Below are 22677 nucleotides of genomic sequence, written 5' to 3'. Positions count from 1 at the left end.
CATGCAATGCAGATTCTTCAAGGTGAAGCCATCAAATAGTTGTGATATTTAACATTTTACAGGGCAATGCTATATAGAGAAAACTCATGTAATGAGTAAGGGTATGAAACAAACAGAAGTACAATTCACAGTAGAAAAATAGCAGTTTTATTTTCAACTCAAGCGGAAAATTTTTGGGGATTTTCCTTGAACTTTATAAAAAAATTACAAAGCAATAATAAATGATAGATGTATACCTCACATATGCTGAAGACAGGCATTTTTGAGAAATATTATTTTAACATAAGAACGTAATTGATTATCACTTTCAGGATCAAAATTTTCTCAGCCAATAAGATGTCAGTTAGCTGTTTTTCATGGGTGACCTTATTGTAACAGTCTTCACTTCTGTATATGACTGTAAAGCATATTCACCGCATTCTCTTCCAAATCCAGACATTTTATAGCCACCAAAAGGAGTCTGAGATTTGAGCACATTTGAACAGTTAACCCTAAAATACAAAAAAAAATTACAAATTGAGATTTCACAGAGTAATAATAATTTCACTCTGCAAAACAAGTCAGCTCTTAAGTAAATCAGTTTTTTAATAAATAGTACTCCAATGTTATTCTTTCCACTAGTAGTTATACAGATAACATAACTTGCCTGTACTAAATAGCTAACTATAAAGTAGTAGTAGTTTTAAGGGGAGGCGACCGACAGCTAAGGTCATTTGCGCCATAGGGGATGGACAGGAAAGGATGAAGGGTGGAGAGAAACCCGGCGTCGGCATTAGCCTACTCTTTACGAAAGGCGCCAAGGGGTCCGCAGTTTAACGTCCCATCCGACGGACGGCGTACTCACTCAAAGTGCCCTCCACAAAGCACCTCAAGTAGGGATCGAGATACCTCTGAAAAATATTCAACACCGCCGGGATTTGAACCCGCGCCCTCAGGGTGGGAAGCCAGTACGTTAGCCCCCGCACCATCTCGATCCCCGCTAACTATAAAATATAGACTGATACCTATACTCATTTGGATCAGTGAAACCATACAATTTCCCATGCGCCATATTATAGATACATTGGGAATGGGTAAAATGCAAAATTTCAACAAATCCTTTTTTTTTCATAAAATTCCAAATATTTAGCATTTTAACTTTTGACTCTCCTTTCCTGTTTCATCAATCAAGAGTTTGAAAACAAATATGTTCCACCACTATGATCCAATATGAGTCCTATATTTTTCTTCCAATATACATTTAGAATTTAAATAATAAAAAATAAAAAAAAATAAAAGCCACCAATGACCTCACACACATACTCGTAAGGGAAGAACTTGGCTGGAAGATTTTGTTAGATTGGCATTGATACCGAATCCTAGAAAAAGCAACAATGTGTGAGAACCAAGGACTAGTTTGGACATACTACCTTGATCAAAAAGTTCCCGGAATAACCACCGTGTGGCGCTCCCATCGTTCCGATTTGAGTTCTGTTTTTTTTGTTAAATTGGTACATCTGTTGTTGATATTCCCTTTAAATCTTAGTGTCATAACTTGACATTTGCAAAAGTTACGTAGCCAAGAGTACATCTATCTCTGTGTGTGTTGGCGATTTTTTACAATTTCAGAAATGGATTTAAATTTGCAACAACGAACTTGTATTAAATTTTGCGTAAAAAACGGATTTAGTGGCGCACGGACGTTGGAAATGTTGGAAAAGTGTTTCGGCAACGATTCTCTAAAAAAAAACGGTCGTTTACCAGTGGCACGAGCGGTTCAGAAGTGGTCGTGAGTCAATCGAAGATGATGAACGCAGTGGCAGACCATCGACATCGAAAGTCGGTGAAAAAATTGATAAAGTAAAAGAAAAGTTGTTGGTCAATAACCGCAAATTAACCATCAGAGAAATAGCGGAGGACTTGAACATTGCCTATGGATCCGCCCAAGACATTGTGGTTAATGATTTGGGTTTCCGTCGTGTAGCAGAGCCAAAAGACCTCAATTTCATGCAAAAAAGAGACCGTGTTGACGTCGCAAAAGACATGATTTGCGAGGCTGAATCCGATCCCACATTCATCAAAAGGATCATTACTGGAGACGAGACGTGGGTTTATGAGTACGACACGCAATCCAGACATCAGGCAAGTGAATGGCGTTCACCAAATGAGCCGAGACCAAAAAAACCACGTCGTTTTCAGTCAAAAAAGAAGGCAATGCTGACGGTTTTCATGGATTACAACGGTGTAGTGCATCATGAATTTTTGCCAGAAGCCCAGACAGTAAACAAAGAGTATTATTTGGGCGTTATGAGACGTTTGCGTGAAGCAATTCGCCGAAAGAGACCAGAAATGTGGGCAGAAAACTCGTGGATTTTGCACCATGATAACGCACCGTCGCACAGTGCTATCATTATTCGTAATTTTTTGACGAAAAATGCAACAAATACCATCCAACAGCCACCGAATTCACCTGATTTGGCTCCCTGTGACTTCTTTCTGTTCAATCGAGTTAAAAAACCATTACGGGGAACGCGTTTTAGCAGCCGAGAGGAAGTAATGGAAAAATCGCAGGAAGCACTGATGGACATACCGAAAACCGAATATAAAAAATGTTTCGAGGATTGGATCAAGCGCTGGCATAAGTGTGTTGCAGTCGATGGGGATTACTTTGAAGGGGACAATATAGATTTAGATAAATAAACTTGTATTTTTAATTTTCTGAATAAATTCCGGGAAATTTTTGATCAAGGTAGTAAGTTCAATTTCACACGCAGCAAAGGCATTGCTCAGGGTCATGGACAAAAGATAAAGAAGAGAGCAATTGAGTCCTAAGATGAAGGCCACTAGAAGTAAGGAACATTAGAATTTACCAGGAAGTATTTTTATGCTTTTTGGGTTTTGCGATGGCATTTGATGGAATAATCCGCACATAAATAATTGCATATTATGCTCGAGATAGTAGTCTGGAAGGATAGACAACTTATCCAACACCTGCACATGGGCCAAACTACATAGCAAATAGCAATTGGAGGATCGGGATGGACAGCACTAGGCAGGGGCTAAGACAAGGATCTCCATTTTCATCTGTTCTATCCAATACACTATAGTCACCAGTAAACAGGATGCTTTTATTCTCCTCGAAATATGCCCAAAATATGGGGATAATCAAACTTATGAGTTGAAATTTCAGTCAGCTAAAACTTCTGGGTTATATTAATGTGAATATATTAGTATTCTACATACTTTTGTCTTTTTGCATTAGTGTTTCCGAACATCATTCCTTAATTTTTACTGTTCTGTCAAAACAATAAGATAAGATTTCAATAAGAACCTGCTTGCCCTAATTTATTTGATTGGATGAAAGCTGAGGAACTCATGTTTTCCATTCATATCTGAATGTTACAACTCCCAACATTAAGCTAAGCTCCCTAGGTATGTACACTGGCAGTAAATATTCATTCTTTGTTACTACCCAAGTTAAGTAAAGCACTATTAGCCATATCTAAATCTTACAGGAAAGTTAAGATTTTGTGGCAGAACATGGCTGGAAAACAATGCAGATTCTGCTACATGATATTGCATTCAATGTACAAGTGATTTCGTATGCCACAGAACACTATAACAGGACAGCAGAGATGAATTTCAGATCACCAACAACTGAATATATGCTAAGAACTTGGAGAAGACAGTAAAAGGTCCCACAAAAAACTATTCACAGTAAACAATCTGTAACATGCGATCACTAAGTGGCCAGAACTACAAGAACTAAAAACTTGGATAATAGGCCTCAGATGCTTGGGATTTTCAGTTTCCACAAAAATTATTATTCAACAAACAAGATTAATTGCAACTAATAGATACATTGGTGATTTTACAGGAGTCAGGGGTAATAGTGTTGGGGGTTTATAGGGTGCGTCGACAGATACGGTCATTTTGCACCCCTGTCAAGATGATTAGAACCTCAGTTCTGTTTTATTAATAAATAAGTAAATAAATACACAAATAGATAAATAAATGGATAATTGTTACAAACAAAAGGCATTAAAAATTACGAGACCCAAACTAAAGCTGCCTCATTAAGCCAGTTTCCCTTAAAAAAGTTAAGGAGTCATCCCTTAAGATATTACTTAAATCTTCCCTTATATTGAACCTTTCTCTGGCCCTTTGGTAATTGCTGCATTGAGTCAGGATATGTTTTATCGTCAGGGGTTGGTCGCACTCAATGTAGTGAGGCTGTTCTTTTACCTCCATGAAGAGGTACGAGAGTGTATCAATGCACTTGGATGAATTATGAAATTTTAGAAGACTACTTCATGACAAAATTGTCACTTAAGTCCAAAAACATTTTTGTCAGTTATCTGATAGTTTCTATACATCATTTTTATCAAAAACATACTGAAAAGATTATATATGTTATTGGAATAGAGATAAATATTCAGTCAATTATGAAATATTTTATTAAAATTACATGATGATTTCAAAATAAATAATAAAATAAAATTTGTGGCTGGTACGTAGAACTATCATTGAACCATTTGGTTACAATTTTGCTTAGCCACAAGACGTTTTTTATTGCTGGTTTCATACAACCATATCACTATGCACCCTTTCCCTCAAAGTTTTGTTAAGAAAAAAGTGCTCCTGTCATGCAGTTCAAACGCATGTAAAATTGTGATTAGAACTATGGTAACATTTCAGGATTGTCTCCGACATTAATTAATTATACAATTTCCCTTGGATTACATTTAACTAAGTCTGAAAGTGTTCAGCAAGTTAAGTAAAATTTTGAAACAAAATTTAGCTTGATAAATGAAAAAGTCCACGCAATATGAGTCGTGCACCATGAGGTCACAACTGAGCCAATGGCTCTCCTCTCTCTTGTTGTGAGATTGCAGGTAATTGTCTCCCATACTCAGTCTTGGTTCAAGTGCCTCACTTGTATAGTCAAAATCTATGCGGGCTTATGTTTGTTTTAGTGTATTGTGACCATGTGTGTGAGCATAATTAAAATTTTAATTTATTCTAGGTCCAAGTGTAATTACTGTTCTTTAATAACTTTATTGCACAAAGAAACAGGTTGAAAAGGAATTCAGCCAGAGGGAGGAAATGATTATGGAGGAAATTAAGAGAAAAACCATTATGAAGCATGAATGCAGTACACAAGAGGCTGATATTGAAAGATTCAATAACAAGTCTATGTCAACAACTCACAAAATATAAGAGGAGAAATAAAGTTGCCAGATGCAGCAAAGGACCTTCATGGGAACACCTTTCAGAACAGGATTTGCCACACAAAATCTTGCTGGTTATGACTAACACTCCTTCTTATCCCTTAGGCATTGGGGGGCGCTTAACAGAGGAAATCAAGTTCATAAAGGTCAAGTTCCTTTCCAACATCACTCCATTATACCGGGGTAGATCAATTACATGCATCCACAGGTCAATTCAAACTTTAAAAAACTCTAAACCCAGGCACCATTTTAGCCATTCTTTGAGGAAACTGAAGAAAAAAACCTACTCTCTGTTTTGGAAAAATCAATTTCACATCAACAAACAAAGATCATTAATAAAGCCTGGGATGGAGTCTTTAAGAGAGCAATACAATTTTACATTTCCAAAAATACCTCAAACGGAGACAAAAGCGAGTGCCAATGGAAAGGTGTCTTGTTAAAGCCACACACATGGAAAAAAATTCCAGAGAGCCAACAGAAAACATTGATTCAACTTGTGGCAGTGAAAGTCATCCTACACCATAACCGTCTCAATCTCTAACTAGCTGCAATTTTATTTAATGAATAAATATAATGATATTGTATTAAATTTATATTGAAAAATAGGAAAACATAAGATTACGTACAAACCATTTTTAAATGAATACTTTTAGTGCAACAAACCATCTGAGTTTCCATTATTTATGTGGGAAATTGACTCTGATATGGGAATGCTTTGTATTACAAACATTTCCAGAATGAATTGTGATTGCAAACTCATGCATCACTATAACATATTATTCTATAATTTACCAGACAGTCCCAGCACGTATGCCTTGCACTAGGTACAGTGCAGACTCAATGTCCTTGGTGAAAATGGATGCTGCCAAACCATATGGTGTTGCATTTGCTCTTTCAATCAACTCATCCAAGTCCTTGAATTTCAAAATTTGTTGAACTGGTCCAAAGATCTGTAAATATACATATACACATGTATATATCATAAATGCATTAAATATTATTGAAATTAGGGATGGTTCTTAAACCACAAGGGTCTTGGGGAAAAATTATGTCACAGCAATAAAGTGGTTGAAAGGAAAAAAAAGTAAAAAAACAGGATGCATTTGCATACTTTGAACAAATGAAACAGAATTCAACGGAGTGAATTAGGCACAATTAGTGAAGGTTTTGTAGAACTTAGGGAGACTGCTAGAAGGATGAATGACTTATCCATAACCTGTACATGTGATCTATTATTACAGAGGGCTCGTCCGAATCCTGGAGACAACAGATATTATTCAGTGGTATCCTGATCTTTACTTGAGGTGCTTTTTGGAGAGCACTATGAGTTACCACGCTGTCCGCCAGATGGGACATTAAAACTCAGGACCCCTTGGTGCCTTTCGATTAGAGTGGGCTAATGCCGACACCAGTTTTCTCTCAACCCTTCCTTTCCCATCCATTCTTAATGGCGCAAATGACCTTAGCTGCCAGTCATCTCCCCCTAAAACTACTACTTATGTAAAGAGGTATTCATGCAGGGCAGTAAAAAATCGGGTGCGGGGAAATGAGCTCTTTGAAGTAGCAGCATTGTTCAGTGAAATTCTGCAGGAAACTGAAAATCCTTCACAGAGATTTTTGAGTTGATTATCAAGGCTTATAGTGAGGATGCTATGAAATGCACAGTGCGTTATGAGTGGTTTACCTTATTTTAAAAAGGGGTGGCAATCAGGGTAAGACAACGAGCACTCGGAAGACCATCAATATCACTGATGACCCTCGCATTGAGAAAGTGAACCATCTCATTCATGCAAATCACGTTTTATTGTCAGGGAACTTACAGAAGAGTGTGGTATCTTGATTGGTATGTGTAATGAAATCCTGACTGAAAAACTGAGGATGCATCAAGTCACAGTCAAATTCATGCCGAGCACTCACATTCTCCTCTCCGAACTTTTGAGTTTTTAGTCAAAAACAAGACTGCTGTGCTTCCCCACCCACCCTACTCATCAGACCTGGCCTCATGTGACTATTTTCTGTTCCCCAAATTAAAAACCCTGCTCCAAGGAAAAGGATTTTCCACCATTCTAGAGATACAGAAAAATTTAGGAGGAGGAGCTTAAGAGCATTCCAGAAGAAGAGTTCCAGGACTTTCAAAAATTGGAAACACTGTTGGGATTAGGTATGTGTTGTGGAGAAGACTATTTTGAAGAGTATCCCGGCCAATAATTTGTTAGTGAAGTAATTTTTTGTAATAAAGTTTGGGAACCTTTTGAACATACCTCGTATTACTAAAATTCAGTTGAGAACTTTGAACATGTAACACCATATTAGCACAGCTGAAATCAAATAAGGTCATATGGGTAGACAACATTCCTGAGGAACTACTTAAAAGCACAGGAAAAGATGAGTCTTTATGAGTTATATCTTCTTGGGTCTTCCACCAGGATAGTCTCAATTGCTGCCAATGTTTCGATAACCGACTCTGTCATCATCCTCAGGGCTTCTGAATGCTGTATCGTTGAATATGTACTTTATATATACGTTTTACAAGGATCAGGTGCCTTCTGATTGGCTTGTAGACCAACTTTCACCTCGGCATCTCCCTGTCTTTTCCCTGCCTTTCACTATGAGTTTTAGCATAGGTCTCTGGGTGTTACATAATTGAAAACCTGAATCCCTAATCAAATATTTCAAAATTTTGTGATCTTAATTGGTAAATTAACTAAGACAGATGGAATTATTGGCATTGATCTTCACCTACCTCCTCTTTGGCTATTTGCATGTCATCAGTGACATCGGCAAAAACAGTTGGCTGCATGTAATATCCTTTGCTGCCAATGCGCTTGCCTCCCGCCACCAGCTTGGCTCCTTCTTTCTTGCCAGACTCCACAAAGCCAAGAATCTTGTTGAGTTGGGTTTCATCAATCTGGCAAGAAGACAAAACTATTTTGAACACAAAGGTACTATTGGCACTCTAAGGTACAAACCCGAAAATTTCCCTTGTCAGCCCATTTACCATTTTTGCCCTGAATAGCAAGTAAACCTTTGACCTTGACTTCACAGGCTTCTCTAATTGGAAGGCAAGAATAACAGATGGAAATGTGATACGAGGATTCAAAGATAAGCCTATCCAAAGTGAAATCGGAAAGCTTTTAAGATACATATGGTGTTTTGATTATATTGTAGAAAAGTTTGCCCAACAGACTGACAAGGCTATTTCTCTGATATTTTTCAGTCTGACAAATGCATTTGATGAGGTAATCTTACAGGTAACCAATCAGTTATCAGCAATATCAATGCACAAGGGGGAATATTTTTAGAAATATAAATTAAATTTACTTCAAGGATCAGGTTTAATTGCAGAGTCCTCTTCAAATTATACTGGAAGCAATAAATTGTCTCTTCAAACATTACTTGCCTGTGGTCCTTGCTCTGTTTTAGGATTAAATGGATCCCCAACAATTCTTCTCTCAGCTCTAGCGGAGCTCTTCTCAACAAATTCATCATAAATACTGGCATCCACAAAGGAGCGAGATCCAGCACAGCAAACTTGCCCCTGAGTGAATAAGCATTTACAACAATAATTCAAATTACTAAATAAATATTCATCCATGAAAATTTTTTTTTTAAATATGATATACTGCGAATTTTATTGACCATTCATTTCCTAGACTTTCATTTCCGACTCAATTTTCCAGACAAACACTTTTCCTGATTATTCTACCAAATGTTCAGAATCTGAGTAGCCTTCCTTAGGTGAAGCATCTCATATCAGCACACATGCCACAGGTATCACATCAAAACTATAGTTGTTTTTTTCCGGGGCTTACATGCACAATAGCCTGTGGCAAATCCAAACAGATCTTACAGCCAAAAGGAAAATAGATTCCATTGGAAAATCCTGATTCCTGCTATAATTAACTACTGTAGCCACTGTACTGTATTTCCCACAATTTCCCTGGATAATATTTTTACTTACAATGAAGAAGAATTTGCATTTTAATACCTCATTTATATCTGCAGGTGTTGTCCATAAAAAATGTTTCACAATGGAAAAGGTAGGATCTTGTCTGTACCTAGAGTTCATACTTTTCATATTGCATTTTACACTGAAAACATACTTGTTTTGTTGAACATCTACAGCACTCAATAAATTAGCTGAATGTTTCCGATTCAATGAGGGCATTTCCAGTGATTTTGGAAAAGAAAAATGTTTGATACAAACTATGTGTGTTTACAACCTATACTACTAAAAGCTGTACCAATAAAAATGAAATAATCACTTAAGTACAATCACTGATTACGATAGTGTGACTACATAAATTTTAATACCGTAGGATAACTTATATTGAACTAAACCTTGAATTTACACTGAACATTTTGTTTGAAAAACCTACTCTGCTCACAATGAGAGTGATTCCCTGAAACCTATTCTACATAGAGTCATACAATAGATCCTTAGGAAAAAAATAGAATAACATTATTTAGGTTAACTTTTTTATTTTTCAGAAATCTCCTTTCACTTCAATACACTTGTCCCAGTATTTATCACACTTTTTTCAAACATACTGCGTGCTATTAGTGGTTCACCCAGTTTAAAAAGGGAAGGCAATCAGTGGAAGATGACAAGTATTCTGGAAGACCATCAACGTCAACCGATGTCCCTCGCATCAAGAAAATGAACGATCTTGTTCATGTAAATCACATTTGACTGCCAGGAAACTTGCAGAAGAGTGTAGCACCTTGATTGGAATGTGTTATAAAATCCTGACTGAAAAACTGCGGATGCATCGAGTCATGGCCAAATTCGTGCTAGTACTCACATTAACCTCTCAGAAATTGTGAGTTTTTAATCAAAAACAAAACTGCTGTGCTTCCTCACCCACCCTACTCACCAAACCTGGCACCATGTGACTATTTCCTGTTCCCCAAATTAAAAACCCTGGTTGAAGCAAAAGAATTTTCCCCCATTCTAGAGATTTCAACCACGATTTTCATTATGTCGGGGCACAAAGTACTATTTTAGTGCGCTCTATTTCTAGTTAGAAAAATTCAAAGATATAAAAAATCTGGACCCTTACCTGATTGAAAAACAGACCCTGATGAGAGCTCTCTACAGCAAATTTCATGTCAACATCTTTCAAAACAATGTTAGGGGATTTTCCACCAAGTTCCAACGTCACCCTTTTCAAATTTGTTGAGGAAGAGTTTCTCTGAATTTGCACTCCCACCTACGAACAGTTAAAAAGCATGAAAATTGTAGCAAAAAGCAACTGATAAAGAAAATTGCTCATAAATTCCAAGGAAAATAAAAAGAGTAGAGACCATTAAATTTCATAATAGTGAGCAGCCCCTATAAAATTTGGAAAAGGAAAGAATTGCGTGAGCCTTGGTTTGGTTGTGTTTCTGGATTAAAAAACTGCCAATTATAGAGCAATGTCCATTGACAAATGTTAGTTATGATAGTTTTGATCAATTTCATCCATTTAATACTTTATATTTGAAATAAAAACATTTTAAAAAAATCACACTAGGATAAATTTAATTTTTTTCATCTAAAATATATTTAAGAGGCAAAATATAAGTTATTCTAGCTACATCTCACCTTCCTTATAACAAAAAATTATTGAAAAGAGATCATAGAAGTAACTTTATCAAATTATAATGACAAAATGGAAAAAACAAAGAGTAAATGATAATGAAGACAACAGATGTTTGATAATAGATCCTAAAAATATGGAAAAATTTGCATTTTGTACTTTTTTACCAAACAGTTCGTGAATTAGGGAAAATAAAAAACTGAATTTTGATTTGATTTGTCCATACGTTAAAATCAAGGGAAAAATGACAAAAAATATGAATATTAATCATAAAAAATTTCCTAATTTTTACTTGAATTAAGTTTACATTACTAAACGTAAATTTATAAGTCTCATGAATTTTAGGTCCCTATTGGTAAGCCGACATCTGAATTAAGGATGTTATATTTGTAAAGAGGCACTTAATAACTCGGGATTCCACTTCATATTTGTAATAAAAATTTTCAAGCTAATTTGGAATGCATATAAACGATAAAAATAACACAAAAACATCCCCGCCAAATTCTCCTTGGTTACCCGTGTATTATGTAAACTTAATTTATTTTATACATCTGTAACTTCATTATATTTCAGTGAAGCTAGTAAATGGGAAAACTCTAACCTCAGTAGAACCAGTGAAAGAGACTTTGTCAACCAATGGATTATCAACAATGGCTCCGCCAGCAGTTGGCCCAAATCCTGGAACAACATTCACAACACCAGGAGGAAATCCAGCTTCTTTGCAAAGCTCGGCAACATAAAGAGTAGTCAAAGGTGTTTGCTCTGCTGGTTTTATCACAACAACATTCCCTACAATGACATGTTTGAGATAAAATATTTTAGCTATATTTAGAGGTTTAACAGAAACAGACAAGGTAACAGCAACCATCCTGGTTGTCATTACTTCTCAGCCTCTACTTGCAACTTAGAGTGTGACCCACGTTTACTATAAAACATTTTTATTAGATAAAGTCTTTGTTGTTTGCATCATGAACAGAATTATAGTGGATTAAAAAGAATAAAATTTTACATCGGATGACATAATTATGTTGCAAAAATAAATATATACAAATTATTTCCACTGAAACAATCATTATTATCAATCAATGGAGAGCCTGAAAATCATTTATAAGTGACAACGGGGTTGATGAACAAATTAAGCATTCCTCATATTCAACTAAATAGCTCAGGTAATAAATGGGAGGTGAACATAAAAAGAAAACCAGAGTGCATCCTTTCACAGTGGGCCAATGATACTAAGATGACTTCCAAGGAGGGTTGCGTGGAGCATTGTATGGCTCTGCATCTCTCTTCTGCAGCAACATACAGCTATTAATACGGCAGAAACAATGAGCCTCAATTATGCTTCTTGTGCAGCATAAATCAGAAGCCACCTCAGGATAAATATTAAATTCTGGAACAGAATTAAGTGCACGTGTTTCACTGAAGGTTATTTTTGAACATTTCCCAATAATTATTTACTCCTTAATATCGCCAGAACTTCCTCTTCCATTGCCCTATATTATTTATTTCTTCATTTCTCCATTACTTCTGCCCATCTTCAATCGGTCTAAAAAGCTATGCTGTTCCTTCTTCTAATATGCTTACCCAGGTGTCTCCCTTCCATTGTGCCCTCAATACCTTGCTATTTTTCTTCCATTCACTTAATTTGCCAATTTTGAATTTCCCCAAGGAACTTCCTCACTTTGCCCACCCAAAAAAAAAAGGAATGCAAAAAACATTCCCACCTGAAGCGATCGAGTAATATCAGTACAGTTGTACAGCTGGTAGGCTATGTCTACCCCAGATGTACAATTCTGTATCTGGGGGATGCCTAAAGGCATCACCCAGAATCAAAATAAAGGCCTTCAGGTGAGTCACTCAGTACAACACCCATTGAACCTACTATGGTCCCTCATCACACATTAATTAATGCTCCAAATAAAAAAATGTATTTTTAACCTCATAAGGTTTCATCATCAGCAGAGTCAGAACCATTTTCAGAAAACAAGCATCCAATTCGATCACTAGCCAAACACTATAAACAACAAAATTTAACCAAAAAAACTGACAATGCTGATCTAATGGTGCCTTCCGGAACAAGGCAGTTTTGCTTAATGCCCAAATTTCAGAGGAAATCTTAAGTATCAATGCACTTCACGTTTGGCTCATTCAAAGGCATTACAAACATATTTGCATAAAATTTTTAACAGATTAAAAAAAACCAGGATACCTCTTTGGACACTTGAGAAGTTAGCTTAAAGAACCAAAGGAATCCAAAATTAGGAAGCACCCCATAATCTGAGACATTCTTCCCAGTAAATAGCATTTAATTTTTTCACTGTAACTTGTAACTGTTAGAATTTGACCACAAATACTCTGTGTTAAAATGAAGGGTGGATTAACCAAAAAGATTAAAAAATTTAATGGTTTAAATTCCTCATGATTATAACCATATGAATCTTACATACTTCGGGAGACAGAAATAAGCTTTTTGTCTAGGAAGGTATTAGGGAGGAATACATGTTAAACTGCTCTACTAAAATGACTACTTCATAGCATTAGCGATGAGGAAAACTTACCTAGAGCAAGGGCTGGTCCAATTTTCCATCCCAATAACATAAGTGGGAAATTCCACGGAATTATCTGGCCACAAACTCCAACTGGTTCATGTCTGGTGTAGCAGAAAATGTCTCCATCAGCAGGAATGGTCTTTCCATGATTTTTATCGGCAAATCCAGCATAATACCGCAGTGTCTTGACACAGCCAGGAACCTCAATTGCATATGATTGTGAATATGTTTTTCCATTGTCGAGAGTAAGAAGAGACTGAATATGAAAAAAGAAAGTTAAATCTAAGAAAATTTATTACACTTTAATTTAAATTAACTCTTCAGTTAGATAAATCTTTAAATGGCAGGAAAGCAGAGAACAATTCTCAACACACAGCTACTTCATGCAAATCTGTGATAAATATTCATTTACATCGGCATTTTATTGATTCGTGAAAAGCTATAATTCAAATTGCATCTCAGTAAAAGGATTACCAACAATTGCTAGCTATCCATTTAATATTATTTGGATTATTTTTACCATTTATCTAGGCATATTAACAAGAAAATAAAAATGCAGATATGGTAATAGGAAGCACATAATTTTGATCTCTTAATGATGGAGACCTCATCTGAAAGGAAATTTTCCTCAACTTTTTAGAATAAGGTAGAAGGGCTACATCTTCAAATTTCATTTTTCCCATAGCATGTCAACAAATACTTTAAATCATCACCAAATTCAGCCATAAGAAGAGTCACTTCCCAAGAGCATTCAGATAAGCTTCCACAATTTCACATTTGGAAGATCAGTAATTCATCTATAAGAAGAACATTGTGTTTCTGTCAGTTGATCTTTATTATTCTGCCACTGATTTTTTTTCACCTGTAAAAATGAAGCCAAGAAAATTTCTGACTTCTAGGTCAGTTCTCTGGTGGATAACGGGTGGTTTAAAAAGTAGCTCAGTGTGGTTGGTATAGTGGAAGAATGAATTAAGTTCATAGTACAAGAGGGAGAGACAAGTTATGTAAATCCTTACTTCAGCCAAGTTCGGAAGAATATGTTGTGTACTGCACAAATAGTGCCATCAATTACAATAATAATAATAATAATACTTTATTCATTTTAAAAATGGTACAACCATATTAAATGTCGTCAATCATAATATTACTTAATATATAAACATAAGCTCTTAAATGTGATGAAGATTGTCACAAAAGAATTCATCCAATGAGTAAAGTGGGTGAGCAAGTAACCAGGTATATACCCTATTCTTGAAACTCTGGATACCATCTGATTTCAACTGAGTAGGCAGATAGTTATACAGTCGTATGTTCATATTGTGAAATGTGTTGTAAGTTGATGACAATCTACAATAAGTAGTATTTAGATTCGATTTACCTCTTGTGGAATAGTTATGGAGGTTGGATCTTAATTGGTAAGTTTCTAGATTAACTTTCACATGAATCAGAGCCTTAAAGATAAACAAACAAAATACAGTCATGATTCTATACCTAATAAAAAAAGGTTGGCAGGAATCACGTGGTGGTATATTAGCAAGAGAGCGAATAGCTCTCTTTTGCAGTAGCAAAATTTGTTTAACATGAGGGGAATGACCCCATAACTCAACACCATAATTCAAATGACATTGAAAGAAGGCATGGTAAAGTGTTAAACGATACTCATTTGAAATGATGAAGTTGAGCTTTCTTAACATATAAACAGCTTTACTAAGTTTATTACAGGTCTGACTGATGTGAGTCTCCCAATTAAGTTTTGTATCAATATAAATTCCTAGTATTTTAGCAGTTTCAATATCAGTTGTTTTTGATTTAAGACTGCACACAATATGCTGAGTTTTGTTAGTATTTAATTGTAAATGATTAACATCAAACCATTCCTTAGCCTGTTTTTGGGTAGCGCTAGATCGTAACTTTGCATCTTCTGGATGTTGACACTTTTGCACAAAAGTAGTGTCATCAGCATATAAAACAGATCTAGGTTTCATATTACAGGGCAAATCATTAATCATGATAATGAAAAGTACTGGGCCAAGCACAGAGCCCTGTGGTACACCACATTTTACTTTAAGAGCTGCAGACCGACAGCCATCAAGTTCAACCAATTGGTGGCGATCATCCAAATATGACTTCATTAGTTTCAGTGCAACTCCCTTAATACCATAATATTCTAGCTTCGTTAGTAATATTGAATGATTAACACAGTCGAAGGCCTTACTAAGATCACATAGTGTCACTGAGACTGATTCCTTTTCTTCAAATGCATTAATGACATAATTAACTATGGACTCTACTGCCAAAATTGTAGATTTCCCAGATCGAAAGCTGTACTGGGATTTGGAAAAGAGATTATTTAACTCAAAAAAATTACATATTTGATCTTTCATAATAGCTTCAAAAATTTTACCAAAAACGGGGACTATGGAAATGGGGCGGTAGTTAGCTAAATCATCTTTATCACCTTTCTTATAGACAGGTACTGTTTTGGAATATTTTAGAGCTGTTGGAAAATCTCCTGTCTCAAAACATAAATTGACTAACATTGCTAATGGTTCCGCAATGAGCACAATAATGTCCTTTATTAGGGAGTTAGAAAGACCATAAATATCCTTACTGTTGGATTTTTTAAATTTTTTAACAGTCGATATAATATCAAGTGGAGTAACAAAATTCCATTTAAAATTTAAATTATTCGGAGGAAGATTTTGCAGCATATTACCAATATTGGCAGCATCAACTTTTCGAGAGAACAAATTGTCTTCAACAGCTTTTAAGAAAAAATTATTTACAGCATCTGGGGTGAAAGGAAGATTTTCTTTTCCATTACCATGACCAACTTCTTGATTGATTACACTCCATGCTGCCTTTTGTTTATTTTTTGCATTCAATATAAAATCCTTGTAAGCATTATTTTTTGCACACCTAACTAAATTATAATAATCTCTTTTGTATTTCAAGTAGGCCTCTTTGTCATGCCGGCTTCCACTGGTTTTGTAAGAGTGGTAGTAACTAAGTAAATCATTTCTAAGAGCTAATAACTCCCCAGTACACCAGAGATTTTTTTTATTTTTAGTGGGGATAGAGTTTAGAATTTTTTTAGGAAAGCATTGCTCAAAAATGCCTAGGAAATTACCTAAAAAACTTGAAAAACATGTTTGTTCTACAGAGTCTGTGCAAAAACCATGCCAATCAATACAAGATAGAAGCAGTTGGAAACTCTCTAAACCTTCTATTGTTATGGGCCTCACAATTATGGTTTTACCTTTATTTGGATATATCTTTTGAGTTATTTGAGTATTAAAAGTGAAGCTTATACCTTGATGGTCAGATAGGAGATAGTCAATAACACTTATACTGTACAGTTCAGGACCATAATTGGTAATTACATTATCTAGGCAGGCAGAAAGTCGAGTAGGCTGTTTGTTTGCCCAGTATAAATTATAAGAAAGCAAAAGATTTTCAAGAACCTGACAATCACTAGTTTTTAGTGTTATGTCAATGTTGAGATCTCCACAAATTATGATATTGGCTTTCAGAGTCAAGAATAGGGATAGTACTAGTTCCAGTTGATTGCAGAAGTGTTCAAAAACACCATTAGGGGAGCGATACACAGAAGCAATGATCAAATTCAGGTCCTTCAATATGATCGCAGATATTTCAAAGTGCAATTCCAGACAGAATTTGTTCAAGTCAATTACCTTGAAGGGCATACCTTTCAAGACATAAATACAGGTACCACCGTTTTTTGCTACAGATCGGCAGTAGAAAGATGCTAAGCCAAAATCACTAATTTTATACACATCAAATTCATTTTTCGTGATCCAGTGCTCATTTAAACATAGCACATTGTAGCCACCATGTTTGACTATTGCCTCTATCTCCGTTATCTTATTACGTAAACATCGCACATTTTGGCAAAATAAATTAATGCTATCTAGTCAAAAGGACTTGGGTTTTGATATTCCCGTTTGGAGGCGGGTAACACGTTTCTCTAAGGAACACTTTTCCATAGTGTTATTGGTGTGGCCCCTTGTTATTGAGGTGGATACCGGCGCATCACTAGTTTTCAACTCGGAGTTCGGATTTACCACCGCAGCTGACCCTTCAGGAATATTCTCTGTCTCTTCATGAGTAGGGGTCAGTTTCCGCGGTTTTGGGGGTAATAATGGGGGCAATAAAAAAGTAATGATTTCATGAATTATGGGGATGATTCAATAAGAAAAGTCATATGACATCATGGAAGAGCTGAATGAAAACAAACAAGTAATAATTTGAAAACCCTGTTAAAGCTCTTGCGTCATGATGATATGAAGGCTGCATTCCTTCAAGTTTCACATCATGTGTTGTTTTCTGCTGCTAGCCAATGTTACCTTTGGCATATTCAAATCAAAGGGACAAATACGACTTTCGCTATCCATCTTTAGGTGGCTTCATAGCATTGCAAACCCGCTTAATGGTTTGATTTTTAAACAACTATTTCCATTTGCTATGAAGCTATAGCAGTCTTCCTTCTTGAAATCTGTAGGATATTTAGCAATTTCAATGGACTTACAGATAAGCCTCAGATAACAAAGTGATCTAAAAAGAATCCTGAAACCATCCTATATCATAGAGCAGCAGTGACATTACATACTGACAGCTATCTATATAAGGATAGCCAAAATTACAATGTCACTTTGACCAGAAGATACCAGCTATGAAGTTGGCAAAACTGCTGTCAGCAGAAAACAAGACACACAGTGAAACTTAGAATCATGCAGCCTTCATTAGTAAAAATTTGCTTTGAAAGCTCAATTAAAACAGTCATTGGGTCTTTCAGAAGAAACAATTAAAGGACAGAACTCAGAAAAAGGACAGTACATTCTTCCTTGAATACGTCAGGCTCCAGGACTGGAAAGAGTGTAATCTAGACTGCTAAAGTGAGGCTGAAGATGATTGTTTAGATATGTGATTTTCAGGCAATGTAGTTCAGTGTTCCCAACCAAAATGCTTTCAAGAATCAAAAGTGGATGGCGAAACTCTGCCAGTGATGGGTGATCTGGCATAGACAACTTTTGTTTCTTCATTTATTCTCAACCCATACCTACCACACCGCAATGTTTTCAACCCCTTGGTTGATTGGCAAAGTAAAGCTTGATAATCAACAAACCTGATTTTTCAAAATGTATGGTACATTATGGAAAGCACAATATGATGTTCATTTGCATCCAACAAAGCAACAAGAAATGCCTACTCTTTCTGCAAGACACGAAACTTCTATTTTTGCCTTCTGTCTTATGCCCACAAAACAGCCATTTCTCCTTGACTTGGATTCATTATCTAAACCTACAATCAAAACATTATTAACAATACCCTTGGTATATCAACTCCTGATAGACAGGAACAACTTCTAATAAGAACTTAACTTTTCTGCTTTCATACATAGAATCACTTATTATCATTTGTTATTTCAGATTTCATGGGACCAAATGAATTTACTTCACTGGTGTGATTTAGGTATCTCTCTACTTAATCTCCCATTGCGTTCCTTGTTTGAGAGATTTATCTCTTTTAAGTGTCCATCAGTTTATAGTAATTAATTATTTCGTGGTAAACATCCTTTGTTCCATGAACCTACTTGATCAATACACCATTGAAATTTTTACATGGAAAACATGAATGTGTTGATCATGGGCCATAATGATTAAATACTCGACCAAATGCAATTTATGGTGGAAATTAAGAGCCAAATTTTCTCCCCATTTAATATTTTACATTGAAGAGCAATCTCGTTTGGTTCTGATGTGCTTTTTCTAGTTCTTTCTTGCATATTTCTTCCTTTAGAAGCATATATTAACTACTGAGACTAACAGACTTACATAGTAATGGTAAACTTCAGGCAGAATGTCCTGTAATACAGGTAGGTAATAAAATAAAAGAAAGTTTTTGATGTTCTTTCTCATAAAGGTTGCATTCCAACCCTCTAAAACCTTGCAGCATGACCATGGAGCCATATGTATTATAAAATTGTAAGTTATTTAATTTAGAAATGCATACTGTGCATATTTTTACTTGAGAATAAAAATATATGAAACATAACTGTCATTAAGGTAACTTTAATTTCATTTAATCATGGCAAAATAATATTCGAACACCATAGATTGTATTTGCGGATGCTATCAATAATGACTGTATACAGAGCATGTTAGCTGGTAGCTCGGCTTCTGAAGATGATCACAGCTGCATTAGAGAACCGTTTAGGCTAATATGTTCCATATATGACCACACTTGAAAGTAATCACATTATCATCGAACCACTGCGAAAGAATAGAATTTACAATACCAAATATTGAGGCTTCCCATTGGATGAGTGATGCTTTTGTGGCACCTATTTACCAACACTTACACACTTCCATTTTTTTAATGTTATTATTGCTACCAATCATTCATTGTAGAAACTAATTTCACTTCTAATTTTTATTTATATGCACTTAAAAGGTACTGTTTCCTCATCGCTTTATGACATCTAGTTAATACGAGTTAATCGTAATTACATCATTACAATTGCTTAGGCACAAGGGTGGTGAGTGAGTAGTGACTTGCCACACCATGCAAAACATAATTACAGGGTGGAGAGCCAAATTCAATAATCAAATTTGTTTTTTTTTCAGATTTGCCCAAACAACAAATTCTTTGGCTTCAAAAACCATCATGAAATAATCGAAAATACTGTTTGTATAATCAGATTCACTTTGCAAAATATCATCATTGTAATAAAAAAATGTTTTGATCACGTAAAAGAAATAATTTCTTGATGGCTTGCAATCAGTTCCCATATCTGAACTGACAACACCACCCTACTGACTTATCTCTTGAGTAAACCATCAAAACTGATAATATTCTTCCATCGGCACTGACTGCCTTTGACTGGGCAACGAATTTATTCTTCCTTAAATGAAAATCAGAACAAAAGCAGGAAAATATGACAAGTTGGTAAAAATAAAACTTCCCACACTTGGACATATATAGCTGTGGATCTTCTTGTACATTAAGCAAGGTATCATCTTCTATCAACATCACTATCTCCAGCAATACTGGTAAACTGTATTCCAGGCTTATTCTTCTGGTCTCTAGTGATACTAATCTGGTGGGAATGGTGGGCTATTAGAAAAATCACTATTTCCAGCCACAGGAACCCTTTGTGGGGGTATTGACTTGAATAATCCATAGGGATCTCCTTTCGGCATAGAAGGTGAAATTTCTCTTATATATTTTTCAAATGGATCAATCTCTTTCATAATTTTCTCATTCACCATCTAAGCCCACTAGTATCTGTTAAGAATTGTAGACGAAGGAAATTATCACGACATGATTAATTATAATCACTAAATGACAAAGAGAAGGTTGATATCTTCCCTTACGCCAAACTCCTCCAAAAGCCCCTGCAGTGAACCACTGAACTACAACATATTGATATTATATATTACCTACAACCTTAACTATTCATAAGTGTACTTCTTGTCAAGTTCTGCCTTGTCATAAAAATAAAGTAAGGTTTCATAAAATCACTCTATAAAAATGACAAGTGATGTTAATTCCAAAGAAACTGCGGGAGATGCCGCAACAGTAACTTTTAACGGAGTCATCCGCTAATGTGCATTTTAATGCAACAATTTCAGAGCGTAAAAATCATTCGCCTTGACTGGTCCCAGTCAAGGCGAATGATTTTTACGCTCTGAAATTGTTGCATTATAGTGATGTTAATATTTTTACTATACCTTTTTTACAGTACACTTAGACTTGCCTTCAAATTTCTCTCAAAAATATAAGTCTAACGCCATGACTTACAGCCAAATAACAGCTATCTCGTTCAATAAGATCAGCCAACTTATTTAGAAGAACTCCTCTGTCCGATGCATCCATTCGTCTCCATGGACTGCCAAGTTTGAATGCATCATGGGCAGCCTGAACTGCACGATCAACATCAGCCTAGGAAAATGATCAATCAGTAGAATAAAAAATCAGAAAATAAATGGAAAAATGAAGTATTTATGTCATACCTTTTCTGACCATTGCAGAACCAAATGGCACACTGGCTTACAATGAAAGAAATATTTAGCGTGCGTTACTGATTAACTTCTAACCTAACTCCCCATGGCATTTGAATTTAATATCTACGAATTTACAGGAGATAGGAAGATACTTAAAATCACCATGACTAATATAAAAAATACTACGTAAAAATCTATTTGTAAGAAACATAAAGAGGTTTTACCTTTCCTCCTTCCTGTACCTCGGCGATCACTTGACCAGTGGCAGGATTGAGGGTTTCAAATGTCTTATTCGACGCGGAATTGCACCACTCATTGTTAATGAAAATCTAGGTGAAATGGAAGTCATTTCGATGTAATAAAAATTCGTGATTACGTTTACCTTCGATCCAGTCATCAAGATAGGTATAGACACTGACGCATCGTATAGTATGTATTGAGATATCATTCTAAACGATGCGATTTTATACTACAGATTTATGTGATGTTAAGCTACAAATTACATAACACGTCATGAATGATAAACCAACAAAACCTGGGTATGCTTGATCTCTGGATTGGTTACAGGCTCAGGTAGAGGAGCTGATGAAAATCTTAACTTATTAGTCAGAAATGAGTTCCTCAGGCCAATTCTACGAACGAGCTTCAACATGATTCCTACAATTGACTTCAAAACCAACTGTCGAGTCCCTAACACACCGGTTTTCCCAGCTGCTGAAAGAACTCAATTTTTCAAGTACCTAATGACGTAATCAATTCTCAACTAAATTCATTCACTCTCCTCCAATGGCAGTGAGTAAAAAGCTTCATTGCCAAGTCTACTTTCTGGCTTGATTCTAACAAATGACTATTCAATAGGAGGATTTGGATCGCACCGAATTTGAATTTTTTAAATTTTATTAACTAAATATTATAAAATAAATTTGCTAATTTTTGTCACTGTGATACTAACTCACAATAGTTTATTCAAATCGATGTCGTTTTACACAAAAATAATGTACAATTTCCGTGGAAAATTATTAACAGGAAGGTTAATTCAGTAAAGAATTATTCACCAAATATACTAGCATTAAAAGAAATTCAACGGCAAACATGAAGCCGAAGTGTGTTGACGAAAGGGTTTTTAACTCAGGATATAAATTAACTTAACTTGGCCAGGACTCCCTCGCAAACGGAACAGACGATAGATTTTTCAGTAACACAAACTAACTAGGGGAAGAATAAAAAAAGCAACAAAAATATACCAATTATAAAAATGGTATAGCATCAATAAGCTAAGCAAACAAATAAAATAAAAATTATCTGG

At 35.5% G+C, this 22677-nt stretch overlaps 1 protein-coding gene across 2 annotated transcripts; it reads right to left on the bottom strand.

Annotated features, from left to right (window-relative positions):
* Window positions 1-124: 124 nt before the first annotated feature.
* Window positions 125-22138, bottom strand: Aldh (Aldehyde dehydrogenase). 2 transcript variants are annotated; one of them, XM_071593615.1, is made up of 10 exons: window positions 21907-22138; window positions 21596-21700; window positions 21169-21309; window positions 13354-13600; window positions 11394-11554; window positions 10274-10423; window positions 8611-8748; window positions 7954-8118; window positions 6003-6160; window positions 125-491 (listed from the first exon to the last, which is right to left on the bottom strand). In XM_071593615.1, exons 1-10 carry the CDS (start codon window positions 22021-22023, stop codon window positions 344-346), a joined length of 1530 nt encoding a protein of 509 aa, XP_071449716.1. In that variant the 5' UTR covers window positions 22024-22138; the 3' UTR covers window positions 125-343. The 2 variants fall into 2 exon arrangements, with proteins under 2 accessions (XP_071449716.1, XP_071449715.1); XM_071593614.1 differs by having other exon boundaries at window positions 11394-11581; window positions 21907-22137.
* Window positions 22139-22677: the final 539 nt, after the last annotated feature.

The sequence above is a fragment of the Hetaerina americana genome, unplaced genomic scaffold, assembly GCF_022747635.1.
Source record: "Hetaerina americana unplaced genomic scaffold, ioHetAmer1.1.p SCAF_6, whole genome shotgun sequence".
NCBI classification, from domain to species: domain Eukaryota; kingdom Metazoa; phylum Arthropoda; class Insecta; order Odonata; family Calopterygidae; genus Hetaerina; species Hetaerina americana.
The sequence above is the reverse complement of the archived record's forward strand: the minus strand, read 5'-3'. Positions and strand labels throughout refer to the sequence as shown.